Below are 15733 nucleotides of genomic sequence, written 5' to 3' on the forward strand. Positions count from 1 at the left end.
CAAGTTTCTGAAAAATAGGATAATCATAATAATTGCCCTGAAGAGTTATGATAAAGATTAAATAAGTCATGGAAGCTCTTACAAAAATGTACACTTTGTGAAACCACAAAATGCCTTACAGGTGTGTAACTACCTAGGCCAACCTAAAACCACTAGCAAATGCCTGTAAAAGTGGAGGTAATAAAAAGAACCTGCCTCACAAAGCCGTTGAGCTCCTCTGTAGTACCTGACACAGAGAAATGTTCAAAGGTGATCATTATTATGATTCCAATGGTTCACGAGAAAAGGACAGGCCAAAACTAAAGAAATGAAAATGGAAGGAGGAAAGGACAGCTAAAGAGGGACTCGAACTTCCAGCATCGCTTAATTATCGTGGATAAAGTTAGAGACCGAGGAAGTACCCACCCCACGTGAGCGCCACGAGCGGGCGCCCCGCCTCGAAATGCTCGTTGCCGGTGGCAACGGCGGTCCTTTCCTCTGGCCTGGCAGGCGCGGCGCCGGAGCAGCAAGATGGCCCTGAGCTCCTGGTCTAGAGAACGGGGGTTCAGCGAGAAGACGCTGCAGTCGGCCGCGGTCTCTACCGGCCCCTCGCTGGAGTTATGCACCTTCCCCTCCACTCTGGGCTCTTCGGTCGCGGCCGCCGCGCTGGAGCAGCTCTTTGTTGTGGGTGAGAGGCCTGCAAGCGCGGGGGTGGCTGCTGGGGCGGAGGCGGGGGATGTCCCCTCAGAGTTGGCGACTAGGTGGCGCTCAGCGGGAACCCTCAGTGGCATTCCTGGCTAGGGCCAGAGCTTCTCTGGCTTCTAAGGGGAGAGAGAGGCTACGGCAAATCCAGGGCCCAGCTCTCATGCTGTAGTGCCACTGGAGCGACTCGGTCCAACTCACACTGGTACGTAACTAGTGACAAATCCCTGACAAATCCTGGACTCCCAGGCCACTGCCATTTACCTGTGAGTGGAGTGCCCACCTGCATTTAGATTATGCATTCAATTTCAGCTTGTCCCTTCTTGCCTTTTCTTTGCAAGTTAATTTCTGCCAACATTATGCCATGGCAGACTGGAGAATTTAACAGACAAACAAGGAAGGGAGTGTGTTAAGAATCTCTTGTTGTATTAGGTCAGGAAAATTAGTTAGAGAAAGATGTTTAGGAGATGCAAACGGTTAATAATCTTAGATGGGACCAGGTTAAAATACTTCCTCAGTTAGAAAGCTGAACTTGTAATCAAATCACATGAGCTTAAAGGCAAGACAGAGTCCGAGAAAGGACATTTCTTGTTCAGCTTATAAACCATTTAGGCCAAACGACAAAGCATCTCCTTGCTTTACTCTAATCATCTCATTGTTTCAAAATAATCGTTTTGCTGTTTATCGTAATGTTACACTTAGTTCGGGATAGTTTCTTTTTTCCTTCTTAGATGAATTTACTTAACTTCACAATACTTATAAGTTTGGATGAATTATTTTCATTAAAAATGTTTACCATTGAAGAGACCTAATGATTCACGTGTGTCCAGGGTCATCTAGATTAGCATGTCCATTCAACCCTAATATTTAGGCACAAATGCTTTTCCTGCTAAAGATTTCTGGACCCTCAGAAAGCTTTTCATAGGAACAATCTTCATTAAGCCTCTTGTCTTGAATGTGAATGATAAAATCTGTAGCACTCCAAGCTTGTGCTCATTCATTCCATGGGAGAAAGGAGAGGCAATGCCTGTCCCTTCCTAACACAGGCTTGCATCTCGGCAACTAAGTTTCATTTGGTTTGAGAGCTTAGTTCATTAAGAGAATCCAAGTTCCCTGGAACTGAGGGCAGACATTGTTACCGTGTTTCCCTGAAAATAAGACCTCGCCAGACCATCAGCTCTAATGCGTCTTTTGGAGCGAAAATTAATATAAGACCTGGTCTTATATAATATAATGTAATGTAGTATAATTCAAATATAATATAATATACCGGGTCTTATTTTAATGTAAGACCAGGTCTTATATAACATAACGTAACATAACATAACATAACATAATATAACTGGGTCTTATATTAATTATTGCTCCAAAACACGCATTAGAGCTGATGGTCTGACTTATTTTCAGGGAAACACAGTATTTACTCTTCTGAAAGATGAATATGGCCATTGAGGACCCTGGAGTCACACCACTTACATTTGAATCCAGACTCTATCAGTGATGGGCTCTGTGACCTTGAACATGTGACATGACTTGAGAGTCTTAAATTTCTCACCTGTGAAATAGGAATGATAAGGTTATAAGAATCAACTTAGGTAATACCTATAAAACATTAGGCACATCAGACTATTCCCACACATGAGGATGCAGGTCCGGAATCTACTTAGAGTCTGCATAATGCAGAGGTGACAGAACCAAAGTAAGCAGAGCTTCCTCTGTTCTTGCTGCTCTTCCTTTTATCCTTTCTTTTTCCTTCCTCCTTCCCATTCTGTATGTGTCTGTCTTCACTACCTTTGCCAACAGTTCCCCAGCTCTTCTGATGTGCTTTCCATTTACAGTGTATGACAGAAAAGGAGACATCTGAGAGTATGTCAGTGAACAAAAAGGATTAGAAATTCTGTCTCCCTCACACCTATCAGTTTTACAAATATTTAATCTCATCGCATGATTACAATTTTAGCACAGAAGTAAAAATGACATAAGAGATTTTATATAGTTACTTAAATGTGTGGTTTGGAGCAAAATACTATATTTAGGATATATGTATACAAATATATATGAAAATATTCTTAAACAAACCTATGTTATAGGCTTGTTATACTTACCCCTTCCATAAATATTTGTTTTATTTTTTTGTCCTATCCTATACACATCCCTTTTTCTACCATGAGAGATGCAAAGATAGACTCAAGAGGAGTTTGTCCTCAAGGAGCATAAAATATATACCTAAATTAGAATACTATAAAATAGAAAATAACAAGTTCAAAAGGGATTCATATAAAGTGCTATAGAAAATCAGAGATAAAAGATGTAATTTCCAGCTGAGTAAACATTTGAGCTAGATCTTAAAGGGTTCAATAGGATTTGGACAGATAAGTAAAAGATCTTAATTTTCTAATTTTTTTTTTTTTTTTTTTTAGAACGATCACTGCAAAGTGACTATTTTAAATGCAACGAAGAAGCTAGGACCTTTCTTAAGGACATTGCTATAGCTGTCAAGAAATTGGTATTATATTATCTAAAGGGCTATTTTTTCAATCTTCCTCTTATTTCTTCATCAAAGTTTAATTTAGCACTAGCTCTGCTCAAGGTATTTCAATAGATGAATAGGGAAAATATTTACCCTGAGTAAAAAAGAAATGTTCCTTCAGTTTACTAAGCATTTGCACCATGGTTGCTCAGCTGTGGATTGTGGCCCGAAAATCCATGCAGAACACTGAATTAAGACCTGTGCAATAGATGAGGGCAAGCCAGCTAAGGAGAAACAATACTGGTGATAACAGAGCTCAGTTAAAATATAATATAATATATTATATTATTTGACCGAATGGGCAAATGCTTGGGACGTTAATATGTAAGCATTGCTTAAAACAAGCAACCTCTGAAATAAATTGCGTGCCAATTGACCCAGTTGTCCATAAGCATTACTAACTGGTGAAGGATTTGGGGGCACCTATTTCACTGAAGTAGACCATGCTGTTCAGTGAAAACAAACAGAAATTCTTTAGGTTATACTAAATAACTACTTGGCCCTGAAAAGAAATATTTAAAGAATTTCCTTTTGAAATGTCACAGACATTTTTCTGTTCGGTCCTGGATGATATTTGCAATGCTTGCCTAGTAGGGTCAGAATGGTGAAGTCTCTTCATTTGAAGATATTGAGTAAGAATCGACTACATATCAAATATCTAAAAATATGGAAATATGGCTGTAAAGTAAATGAGTTTTGCCGACTATTCATCTATTGAAATACCTTGAGCAGTGCTGATAAAAGTTAATCTCATTACTTTAAAATTATATTTTTATGTAAGTATATATAATTATGTACGTATACTACAGAATTATACTTTATGATCACACTTAATTGAATACATATATGGAAATAGTTTGTGCATAGTGTAGTGCGCTGTGGTCTTGTGAAAACTTTCCTCTGTTTTTAGTTATATTTTTCTCCAGAAATTGAAGGGGTCAAACTATTTATTGTGGCTTACTAAAGTATCTAGCATGTCTTCATTTAATATCTGACCTGTGAAATCTCTTAGAGATAAATCCATCCATTTTTTTAAAGCAACAAATTTTCACTATTATTAAAGCCCTACATGTTTACTCTGGAAAACTTAGAAAAGATAAACAAGCAAAAGGAAGAAAGTAAAAACCACGATGATCCATCACCCTTAAATAATCACAATTAATTCTTTGATAAATGTCCTTCCTACTTTCAGAATATAAATGATATTGAATTTTAATTTTTATAAAAAACTGATCATACTACTATGTAATCTGCTTTTCATTATTCATAAAATATAATGGTAATTTATCATGTCATAAAGCAACTATAGTGATTATGACCATTTATTTAAAAGATTTAGCAGATAAGATAAGATGATTTATCTATTTTTTCCACTAACAGATTTTTGAATGTTTTTCTTTTTTCAAATAGGCCCACCAAACAATGATAAATTAATAATTATTATTATAATTATAAAGCTCCACCTTACTCTTTGTTTGGATTTGTAGGTATGTGTAAAACAACCTTTGTTCTCTTTATACCTCTGCATATTTTTATTAACATTTTCTATTTTTTACTTAAGTCACTTGTTTTCTCAATGTTACCCTTTTTAGTTGTTCCTTTTAAACTGATTGAAACTGCAAACAAGAAACACATACATAGGGAAAAATTATTTCTGAGTAGAAGAAAATCAGCAGAAATTAAAAGATAAACTAACAATGACACCTTAAAAACTGATTGTAGTTACTTTTTCCACTTTCTATTCCAAATAAAAATAGCAGAGAGTGTTCAATGAAAATCAAATTTTGATCTTTGAAGGCATTTATAGGGCATTGTTTAGGAGATAAATATTATTATTATAGTTTCTTAACTTTTTAAAATATGTAATTTAAATTTTTAGGAAGAAATGAGAAAAGCCACAATCGATCTTCTGGAAATTGAAAGTATGAAATTCAGCAGACTGTATTTTCTATTAGAAACTCTTCCCAGTGACATTAGCGTAGAATTAGAAGGTACGTTGAGATTAATAACTGTAGAAATTTTTGTCTTATAAGAAATTAGAACCAAGTACTTGTAAGAAGATGAGTTTAAAGTACGATTAAATAAGATTAGTTTAGTTATTACATGTCAAAATATAGCTAGAAAGAGTACATGGACACACAGTGAGCTCCATAATAATTTTTCCTGGCATTTTAAGTGGAAAAAGGACATATATATGTACTAATTTAAATTTATATAAGTTAGTTTCTAAATAAAGATGTATAGATCAGCCCTTTCAAAATTGATATTTATGCAATTAAATTAGGCAGCTTGACTGGCCTAAACTACCATTCTACTTTCTGTCTCTATGGGTTTAGCTATTATAGGTTCCTTATATAAATGGAATCATACAAAATATGTCCTTTGTGACTGGCTTATTTCACTTGATATAATGTCTTCAGGTTTCACCCACATTGTAGCATGTGCCAGAATTTCCTCCTTTTTAAAACTGACCAATATTCCATTGTATGTATATACCATGTTTTATTTATCCATTCATTCCCTGATGGACCCTTGGGTTGTTTCCTTTCAGCTATTGTGAATAATGCTATTATAAATATGGATGTATAGATATTTATTTGAATTGCTGCTTCCAATTCTTTTGGGTATATATGCAGAAGGGAATTGCTGGATTGTATGGGAATGTGGTAATTTTACATTTAATTTGTTTGAGAGTCTGCCATACTGTTTTCCACAGCAGTTGTACCTTTTTACATTACCACCTACAATGCACAAGAGTTCCAATTTCTCTGCACTATTGTCTACACTTGCTATTTTCTATTTTTGTTTTTTAAATAATAGAGTGTGCAGTGGAATCTGATTGTGGTTTTGATTTGCGTTCCCTGATGATTAGTAATGTTGAGCACTTTTTCATGTGCTTGTTGGACGTTGGTATATCTGTTTCGGAGAAATGTCTGTTCAGGTCCTTTGCCCATCTTTTAATCTGGCTTTCTTGTTACTGGGTTGTAGGAAGTCTTTATAGGTTATGGATGTTAGCCCCTTATCAGATACATAATTTGCAAATATTTTGTCCCATTCCATGGATTGCCTTTTCACTCTGTTGGTAGTGACTTTAGATGCACAATAGTTTTAAATTTTGATGTAGTCCAGTTTATTTTTTTCAGTTGTTGCCTGTGCTTTTGCTGTCATAGTCAAGAAATCATCACCAAATCCAACGTCACGCAGCTCCCCCCCCCCATAGTTTCTTCTAAGAGTTTTATAGTTTTAGCTCCTACATTTAGGTCTGATCCATTTTGAGTTAAATTTTGTATTTGGTGTTAGGTAAGGGGCCAGCTTCATTTTTCCAGCGGCCAGGAGTGTACGCTGAGGCTCACAGCTCAGTTCTCCCCCAGGAATTGCCTTTCACAAAAGACAAAGGCTTCACTCCAGGTTATGTTCCCTGCCCAGGTGCTGCTGATGGGTCACTGTGAGGGTCGCGGCCTGCCTCTCTTGACTTGCTGTAGAACAACTGCAAAGTGTCATCACAGCTCTAACGCTCATTACCATCTGACCTTTCCTTCTGCCCAACCCTGGTTCCCTTATTTTCTCGGAGGAGATGTTCAGTACACAGTACATTTTCTACACACAGATTTTAGAATCGCTTTCCCAGCGAGCCCAGCATGACATAGTGGTCTATAAATAAGATTGTTAAAAACACTTTTTAAGTAGACATTTCCGTTATCCACTTGTTGCCTGACAGCTCCAAATCTACCTTCATGGTCTTCTCTGTCATCAGGGAGCTGGACCCTGTAAATTTCCCCTTTACCAGCCGACACAATGGTAAGCTTTGTTAGTAGAGGGCACTGGAGGGATATTGGAAGAAGAAGGGGTTTCCTCCTGGTTCCAGGGTACTCAGCGTGGCAGACTCCTGCAGTGCATGCAGCTTCTCTATGCCAGGGCCTTGCAGCATGTGGCAATCCGAAGTACCCAACAGCTTCCTCCAGGACCCCTTGGGCAACTTCATGGTAGATTGCTGCCAGCGTGGCGTCTCCCCCATGAACAGCTTCCCCAGCACCCTTGGGTGGCGCGACAGTGAGTGCTAAAGTATGGCACTTCTCTTGACCAGGTTTCCCCAATCCCCCAGAAGCCAGAGTTCTAGCAAGTTTGCCGGCCCAGCACTTCATGACCTTCTTTGCCGTCCAGTGAGCCCCAGCCTTCTCCCGGGAGGTCTAGATCTCAGGCCTAGAGGTGCTGCTGCCTCAAGGGCACTCTCGGCCCCAGGGCAGTGGCTGCTCCTTCCACCTGCTATTTCCGCATTCTTCAGCGTTCTCTTTACTTTCTTACTATTTATTCCCTTGTTGCTCTAATCCTCTGTTATAGTTGATGATTCTTTATGCTAAAATTTCCCTACCAATTTACTATACGATTTCTATGACCTAATTAGACCCTGAGTGATAGAGTCGCTTATAAAACAATATGTATGGTGTTAGTGTAGTTTGGCAGGGAACATACAGCAAACCATATGCGTAGAGAAAAAAATAAGAGAGATCTGTGCCGAAGGCAGAATTAGGAGTGTTTTTGTTTTAGTTTCTTTGGTTGCTTTTTATGGTTGTAGGTTGGTTTACTTTTATAATCAGGAAAAATATTTTAGAAGGAAAAACATTACCAGATGAGCTCATAAGCTCCTTGATATATGCTGAATACTTAACCGAGTAAATTTATTTAATTGGCCTTATGAATGAAGCTTTCCTACTCAGAATACGGTTGTTGGGTCGGTAGCAGCAGCGCGTCCGAGAGCTTGTTGCAAAATACAGGCTCTCGAGGCTCATCCTAAACCTACTATATTAGAATCTATATTTCAGCACGATCCCCAGGGGATTTGTATCCATATTTGAGACATAAAGTTGGAGAAGCCCTGCTACAGTGAGCAATTTAACTGGTAGCCTAGAAAAAAATAACCCAGCTCTCTCAGGGAAGCTACCATTTCATTTCAAGGAAAGTTGATGTGTAGAAATGGGTCATCCAGTACTTTTAGAAACAGCGGTGTTCAAAAATTCATGCATTTTTACCATTTGTCTATCATAAACTGAGCTACTCTTCTGAAGTCTTATGTGATTACACTGATTTGTTATTTATTGATAAATAATTAGTTCTTTACTACACTGGGTTTCCCAGAAAGCAGAACCAGAGGCAATGGCTTTGGCACTGTTGTTTTATGAGGGAGTACAATCCAAGGAGGAGGAGAGTAAGATAGATAAGGAGACATATGAGCTAACATGGGGTGCAATATGCTATTGACTGCTGCCAAAGCACAACTAATGAAGTATGAGAACATGCCCCCAAGACACAGAGTTACCTCTTGTCAGGACTCCCTGGGCGCTGGCTCCGGTCTGTCGCTGCCCCAGTGTTTGCCTCACGTCCCGCACTTTGGGTTACGCATGCATGGCTGTGGGTGTCTAAAGAAGTCCCATGGTAGAGGCGACAGGGAAGTCTTAGGCAGGAGGCGAGAAGTGGACAGAAAAGGCAGGAATCAGGTACTGTCAGACTGTTCCAGTCCGAAGTTTCTCAGAGCCGTAGAAAGCTGGTTCCCACAGCAGCAACTGAAATAAGGGAAATAATAGATAGGATCGACAGAGTCCAAAGGGGTGACTAAGAGGTGTCTGACACAGGAACATAATCATTAAAAGAATATTTCAAAGAAATACAATTTGTTTATGATTTGAAAAGTCAGTAAATTAAAATTGTGCTGTTTCCCAAATAATTTAGTAATGTTTCCACTTTTAAGAATATGTCGGAGATGCGCGCAGATTAAATATTTTAGAGATAAAGCAATTACGAATGAGTATCACAAGGATGAACAATGAAATAGAGTTTCTGAAGAAGCAAATACTTGATCTGAAAGAAATGAATAAAGCTCTGGGGTAGGTACTTCTTTTTTATTCAGTGCATGAGGGAGTTGCAGGTCGGCTGGAGTGGGAAAATTGTCCGAAAGAGTTTGCCCTCTGGCCTGAACTGGTTCAGGGCAAGTTTACAGGTGAAGATCCCTTGTAGAAGATGGCCTGGGCTGTTGAGGGGTGTGTGATAGCTACGGGGAGCTAAGGAGGAGAGCAGAAAATCTTCAACCACTGCAGCCAGGAGACCTGTAGAATTTCTGAGGCAATCCAGCTTCCCAGCAGCAACTAGTGTGTCTAAATCACACACTGACTTACATACCACTTCCACAGGTAGAGGCACAGAGTGGTTTTAACTTCCCCTTTAGGAAAATTAAATTTACAACCTCACCCACCAAAGCAAGAAATCTTGCCAGGGGTAAATGTAGCATCAAACCAGATATATTATAGCTAGTTTAGTTCCTTAAAGATATTCAGTCATATCTGTAATTAAATGAGGCAATATATGTAACTGCCTGTAGCTCAGGATCCGACATCTGTTAGTTTCTTTCCTTTATTCCTAGCTGTGTTGCCAGCACTTCATCTCCTGGGCCTCATTTTATTCATCTGTTAAATGGGGATTACAAGTCCTGACTTACTCAGCTCTTGGAGGAAGAGATATATTCTGAAAGCAAAAGTTAAAAAAAAAAAAACAAAAAACCCAAAACCAAAACCTCTGAAGAACAACTCAGTACTGTGAGCAAATTTGCAAGGCTAATTAATGTATAAATATCAGAATGTCAGTTTGTCAGAGTAAGAAATGTTCAAAGAGCCCTTATCACGAGAAAAATCTTCTTGGGAAGCTAAAACAATCAGAGGATTGCTTGGTGCACAAGACGCCAAAGCCTGAAGAGTGAGGTGGAGACCTCAAGGCCCAGGGACGTTCTCAGAATACATGTTCTGGGAGATGCTCCAGGAAAAAAACACTTTGTCATCAATACGTTTGAGAAATATTGCATACTTTCACCCCCATTGGGGATTCACAGTGCAGATTTGTACATGGTGCATGTGAGCCACAGTCTCCAGAGACTGCTACGTAAACTAGACAGCCAGTTTCTAAACAAATAACCAGGAAGGTATACCGAGGCTGGAATACTTACGTCACTTGGCCAGCGTCATCACACCCCTATGACCAGTGATTCTCCAACTTCGTTGTGCATCAGAATTACCCAGAGTGCTTGTGAAAATACACAGTACCGGGGATACCCACCCCCTGAATTTCTGACTGTGTAGGTCTTAGAAGTTGCATTTCTAACAAGTTCCCAGGTCATGCTCATGCTGCTGGCAGGTCTTGACCACACTTTGAGAATCCCTGATCTAGAGTAATCTGGATGGAAAGGCAAACGACAAGCCTAAGGTGTGTTGCTTGATAAGCTAGCATCCTCAAGCTACAATCACTTCTTGCACCTCTTTTCCAAAGAAAGCTTTATATCAAGGTGCCCATACTCTCTGACAGCTGGTCCTCTCTCTGGCAGTCCTCAGAAACTGAATATATGCAAGCTTTTGGGTGTGCTTCGCTTAGGTTCATGTTAGGTTTCCGAGTGCTAGCTTCTCAATCCACCCTCTGCTAGAGCCACAAAGCACTCATTATCTGCCCCCTCTAGCATAGGCTTCCTTTTATTGCATTTCTGTGGTGCAGTTGACTTCTGGAAATTGAACTTACCAACAGCCTGCTTCCATTTTCCCGAACCTTTGACACAGGCCCCCTGAACTAAAGTCTTTAGCCCCAGGGACTAGAAAAAAGAAAAAGGTCTTTACATTGCAGGAGCTTTTATAAAAGGAAAACACAGAACTGGTACCAATTATCCCTCCCCCAAATCTTTTTTGTTAGCCCTCAGGGAGATGTTTCTCGCAGTCTTAAGGTCTCCCTCCAGTAGATGTGACCAATTGATGTATGCTAGTGTCTCCTCCGGAACTCAGATTTGGCTGCTGCTTGGAGAAGATAAGAAGGTTCATATTAGGTTTTGAGCATCCTCTGAACAGTGAAGATGGACTCAGCCCTTTCCTCCCCTAACTCCTGTCCATCAAAGGAAGGCTAGCTTTCTCCTGGGCCCTCCCTGCTGGGAGATGGCAGGAGAAGGTGGCTGGAGGGCTGGTGGGATGTTTATCTTTATTTGGCTTACCTACATACCTCAGAGGGGTGAGAGAGGTGGCAATGCTACATACCAAACCATTTGGCCAGATTCCATTTACCTGTTCAAAACTGTTTTTGAATCATTGTGTATTTTAAACCAAAATATCCCATAGTTACTACCTGATAGGTGGGGATGGGTGGGGTGAAGCAGGACCATGTGGCATTTTTGCAGTGGTAAAGTTATAAAGTTGGCTCTTGTCTTGTATTTCCTTCTGTCCTCATCTCAACCAAGTTTAGGCAATCACAAATACGACTCTAAAATCAGTATCCCTTATAATTTCCCTCTTTATGGTGGTTCATCTCACCAAACTTTAAATTCCTTTCCTAAAAGCGATACTTTTCGTGCCGTGAATGATTTTTTTCCCTCCTAGTGAAAAGCAAGAGGAGCTGGCGAAGCAGCATGAAAAGCTTGTCCTGTCACTCAACCACATAATGGAAAAAAAAGCCACTAGCGCTGTTTACATCAATGAGACATATACCGAAATAAACTTGAAGACAGAAGAAATAAAATTGCAAAAAAAATGTGTTCAAGATTTACAGGAGCAAATAGAAAAAGAAAGAACAGAATATTTGAAAAGAAAAAAAATGTTGAGTGAAGAAGTAAGTGGCATGATTTAGTTTTTGTAATATAGAGTTGTACAGAGTCTCGGGCAGGAAATGGGAAATCATTTATTTGTCCTCAAGGCTAGCCAATGCTCCCAGGGTCTCTTCTGTGAACCCTGGGAATGGGATTAGATAGAGACTCCAGGACCCTTCCCCGTAGGGAAGACATTTGATTATATAGCAGCATCTCAGTTCATGAGAAAGAATACGAGTGACAGGATTTGTAACAGTGGGGTGGCCCCTGGCTTGTATGGGGACAAGGAATTTGTCTCCATTCATCTGAGTTGCCTTCGACAGTTCTGAGGCCCTGTCTCTATGGATAGGACCAGGGAATTCAGCCCTGCCCCAGCTTTCTACTCCTGCTGAAAGAATTAGAGAGGAACGGCCTGCAGAGGGTCTGGGTAGAGCCAAGGGCCCTAAGAGAAAAGAGTATTTTAAGACCAGCAATTTTGCGAGGGGGCTGGGTTGAATAATGACTGCATCTTGCTGTCTGCTAGCCCATTAATTAAAATTCCCCAGCAGAATGGTTTGCCGTTGGTTCTTCCTTGTTCTGCTTTTGGTTGCTCCAGGGGAGGCAGCGCTATTTCCACCCTCGGGGCTCCCAGCATCAGCCTTCTTTCTCCCTCTGTAGTGGGGACCTAGCGCATGATGAGAATTGCTCTTGAGCTTCTGATGCTGCCGTCTCCGTGATGGGAGTTGCCATAGCCACAGGTTATAAATGCCGGAAATTGGACATGAGCTCACAATTCTTCCATATTTTTTTAAAAAAAAAGAAATAGAAAGGGAAGAGCATTGATTGGATTACTTTTCTTGAATCTTCATTAAACCTTTAGAGGAATACAATCTGGCAGTGACCAACGTTTGGTTTTTACGCTGATTGATTCCACGATAAGACTTGAGCTATTCAAAAATTCCAATCAGGCCCAAGCTGCTTTATCCTTCAAAGCACTTACATCTTCAGGAATAGTTTTACAACTAAAACCATGGATTGTTTTTCTTGAATATAGATAGCTCAGCCCTAGTCATCCTTGCATCAGGCACCTTGTGAAGAAGCTGGCAAGGAGTCCCTTGGGCCGGTCTGTAGCCGCTAAGCCGAATTTGTAAAAGCCCAGCTCCCCAGACCTTTGCAGGGCTTGAAGCGGCTGTCAGCCTGGGCTGCGGTGCTGGAATCCACTGAAACCCAGGTTTCAAAAACAGCGAGGGACTCCCATCCCATCACTGGGCGAGACCTTACTGGGTTTTAGTGTTATCACAAGGAAATGGAAATTTCAGAACAAGAACCAAAAGGCGGTTCACTGTGTTCATGCGCTCGTGACAAGTCTGCGCTGTTCCCAGTCCTTTTCTGAACGCACGATTCCATTCTCTCTGATCAGTGCAGACCCCAAGCTGGAGCGGCTCACTCAAGTTATGGGGCCGAAAGTGGGGTGTGTCTGTGTGGGCAGAGCCGAGGAGGGGCGGGGAGTGGGGAGCCCTGTCCTTGTCTTACTTCCCCTGGTTGTTGAGGACATGGGACCTGCGCCCTGCCCACCAGCGGGAAGGCCCTGCAGGAGGGGAGTCCGGCTGTCTCCTTCCCCGCTGCAGCCCAGCACCTGGACCGGCCTGGGGCGCCTCGCGCGCGGTAGGTGCTCTGTATTACTTCATTGAATGAATGAGCTTCTAACTTCTTTCCAAATCCGATGGGAAGTGTTTTTCCCTTTCCTGTTCTTTAATATAGTGTTAAAATTTATAACGTTTTCTAAAGAAAGGAAGCTCAGTGGGGCTTAACACAGAGAATTTACAAACATGACAGGTTCTCCCTTAGGTGAACAGTCTATCTCAGGGTCCACGAACTTTTTCTGAAAGGGGCCAGATAGTAAATATTCTGGGCTTTGTGGGCCATACAGTCTCGACACAGCTACTCAGCTCTGCCATTTTAGCATAGAAGTAGCCATAAACAATACCGGAGTGAATGAGAGCAGCTTTACACAAATGGGTGGTGGCTGGATTTGGCCCATGGGTAGTCGTTTGTCCACCCCTGGCCTATCTCCCTGGAAAAGGACACAGTTAGGATACTTTCAGATGCAAATAACAGAAGCCCTGACTCAAACTGCTTAAACAGTAAGGGCACTTATTATCTCACACAGTCCGAATTCCTGATGTAGGGCAGCGTCCAGGACCAGTTAATTCAGCGGCTTGTCCCTCCTCCATCCTTCATCTTAAGGCTGGTTTCCCTCCTGGTCACAAGGTGGCTGTCAGTGATAACTGGACTATATGCTTCCTTATTCAAGTAAAAAGAAGAAAACCTTTCCTAACCAAGGACCATACATGTCTTCTTGCTGGCTCTGATCCAGCCAGGTTAACACAACACCCACTCCTGGAACAATAATGGATCCCAACGGCATGCCATGTGCAGGGGGGCTAGACTAACTGAAGTGGATGTGAAGTCAAGCACCGTGTTCTCTAAAGGCACATGACAGGCGGCGGTAACAGCCTGTGAATTCCCTTTACTTCCTATGAGAAAGGAAGAACTATTAAAGGTATCAGAGCATCTTCAAACCCATAAGATCTCCCCTAACAGAAAACCAAGTGCTTTTTGCTAATATTATTTCTATAGTTGCAAGACCTTGGGAAAAGGCTTAGGCCAAAGAATTCTGAATACAAAATTCCAATTTTCAACAAAATTTATTAATCACAAACTTTCCTTCGCCTGTGCCCTGGTGCAGAGATGATTGAGAATGGTCACATTCATTCGGAGTAGCCACTTTGGGTGACTTTGGCTGGTGGCTTTGATGGAAAGCCACCCAAACATATGTTTTCATAACTCTTTATTGAAGAGTTGAAGATGCATTCTCAGGCCTTACGGCTCTGTTAGTTACCTTTTCTTAATAATTCATTTTGCCAGACAAACCCATTGATATGTTTGATTTTGATAAGTGGATGACTTACTTCACTGGGGTCTGACAAGCGGTCAGAATATCTTTGGTCTTGATGAAATGGTAAGAAGTTGTCCAGGATTGTAAGCTGCCCTCTCGTTAGTGATTTTGTTTACTCTCTTTAGTCTGTTTCATTTCCGATTAAATCATGTGAAATTAGGTTTCCAGAAAATTCTTCATTCTTTCTTTTTTGACTCTCCTGATATGTGTAGCACACGGTAAATCTAATAACTATTGGTATGGTGTTCTACTCGTAAATTACTACAATGACTATTGCTTTTATAATTTGCCATTAATGATCATTGTTTTATTGTCCTTATAAATTTATTATTTCAACATTTTGTAATTATAATTTGGTCCTGTGGTTCACTATTTTTTTCCTATGATGCTATAAAACAGGCAGAACCTGATTTATTTTTTTATTTGTCGATATACTTAGATTGAATATGGTATACTTAGATTGAATATGAATTAGGTTGACAAAATAAAAAAAGAAAAGATTTTCTAAACTATGTTGTCCTCATAAGCTTTTTTGTTGGTTTATTATGTCTGTCACTACAGATTAGTGAATATAAAAAACTCTGTGAATTTAAGAGACAGGACACTTACCAAAAGAAGAAAGAATTGGATAAATTAAATCGCAAAGCTGCAAAAATTAAAGAAACAGTTACTACCACCGCAGTGGTAAGAAAGAATAAACTATGTTTTTCAAGGCTGACCCAGGCTCCTCAATATACACTACTTAAATATAACTGGTAGCAGGTGTTTTAAAAAAAGGAGTTGATTTTAATTATCTTCATGCCATTCTGGAAGAATATTTTTGGCATGTTAACATTTTCCAACTCATACCACTTTGTGTTATAGTGCAATTATGTTTTCTTCTTCAGGAATATGGTGGGAAGAAGGAAGTTTGGCGTGCCTTAGGTACAAATTGCATTTGATGGGTCAAAATACTGTAAAATGATTTTTTAAAAATGCACGCAGA

The 15733-nt window shown here is 40.3% G+C and overlaps 1 protein-coding gene across 1 annotated transcript in view; it reads left to right on the plus strand.

Annotated features, from left to right (window-relative positions):
• The first annotated feature begins 423 nt into the window (after nt 1-423).
• The window catches only part of CCDC175 (coiled-coil domain containing 175), a 51165-nt gene continuing 35855 nt past the window's right edge, over nt 424-15733 (plus strand). The window contains exons 1-6 of the mRNA XM_033107953.1: nt 424-667; nt 3102-3187; nt 5091-5202; nt 8955-9090; nt 11605-11833; nt 15310-15432. Of these exons, the coding sequence (XP_032963844.1) occupies nt 511-667; nt 3102-3187; nt 5091-5202; nt 8955-9090; nt 11605-11833; nt 15310-15432 (843 nt within the window). The 5' untranslated portion in view covers nt 424-510. The remainder of the gene's footprint in view (nt 668-3101; nt 3188-5090; nt 5203-8954; nt 9091-11604; nt 11834-15309; nt 15433-15733) is intronic.

Source organism: Rhinolophus ferrumequinum, chromosome 6 (genome assembly GCF_004115265.2).
Source record: "Rhinolophus ferrumequinum isolate MPI-CBG mRhiFer1 chromosome 6, mRhiFer1_v1.p, whole genome shotgun sequence".
NCBI classification, from domain to species: Eukaryota; Metazoa; Chordata; class Mammalia; order Chiroptera; family Rhinolophidae; genus Rhinolophus; species Rhinolophus ferrumequinum.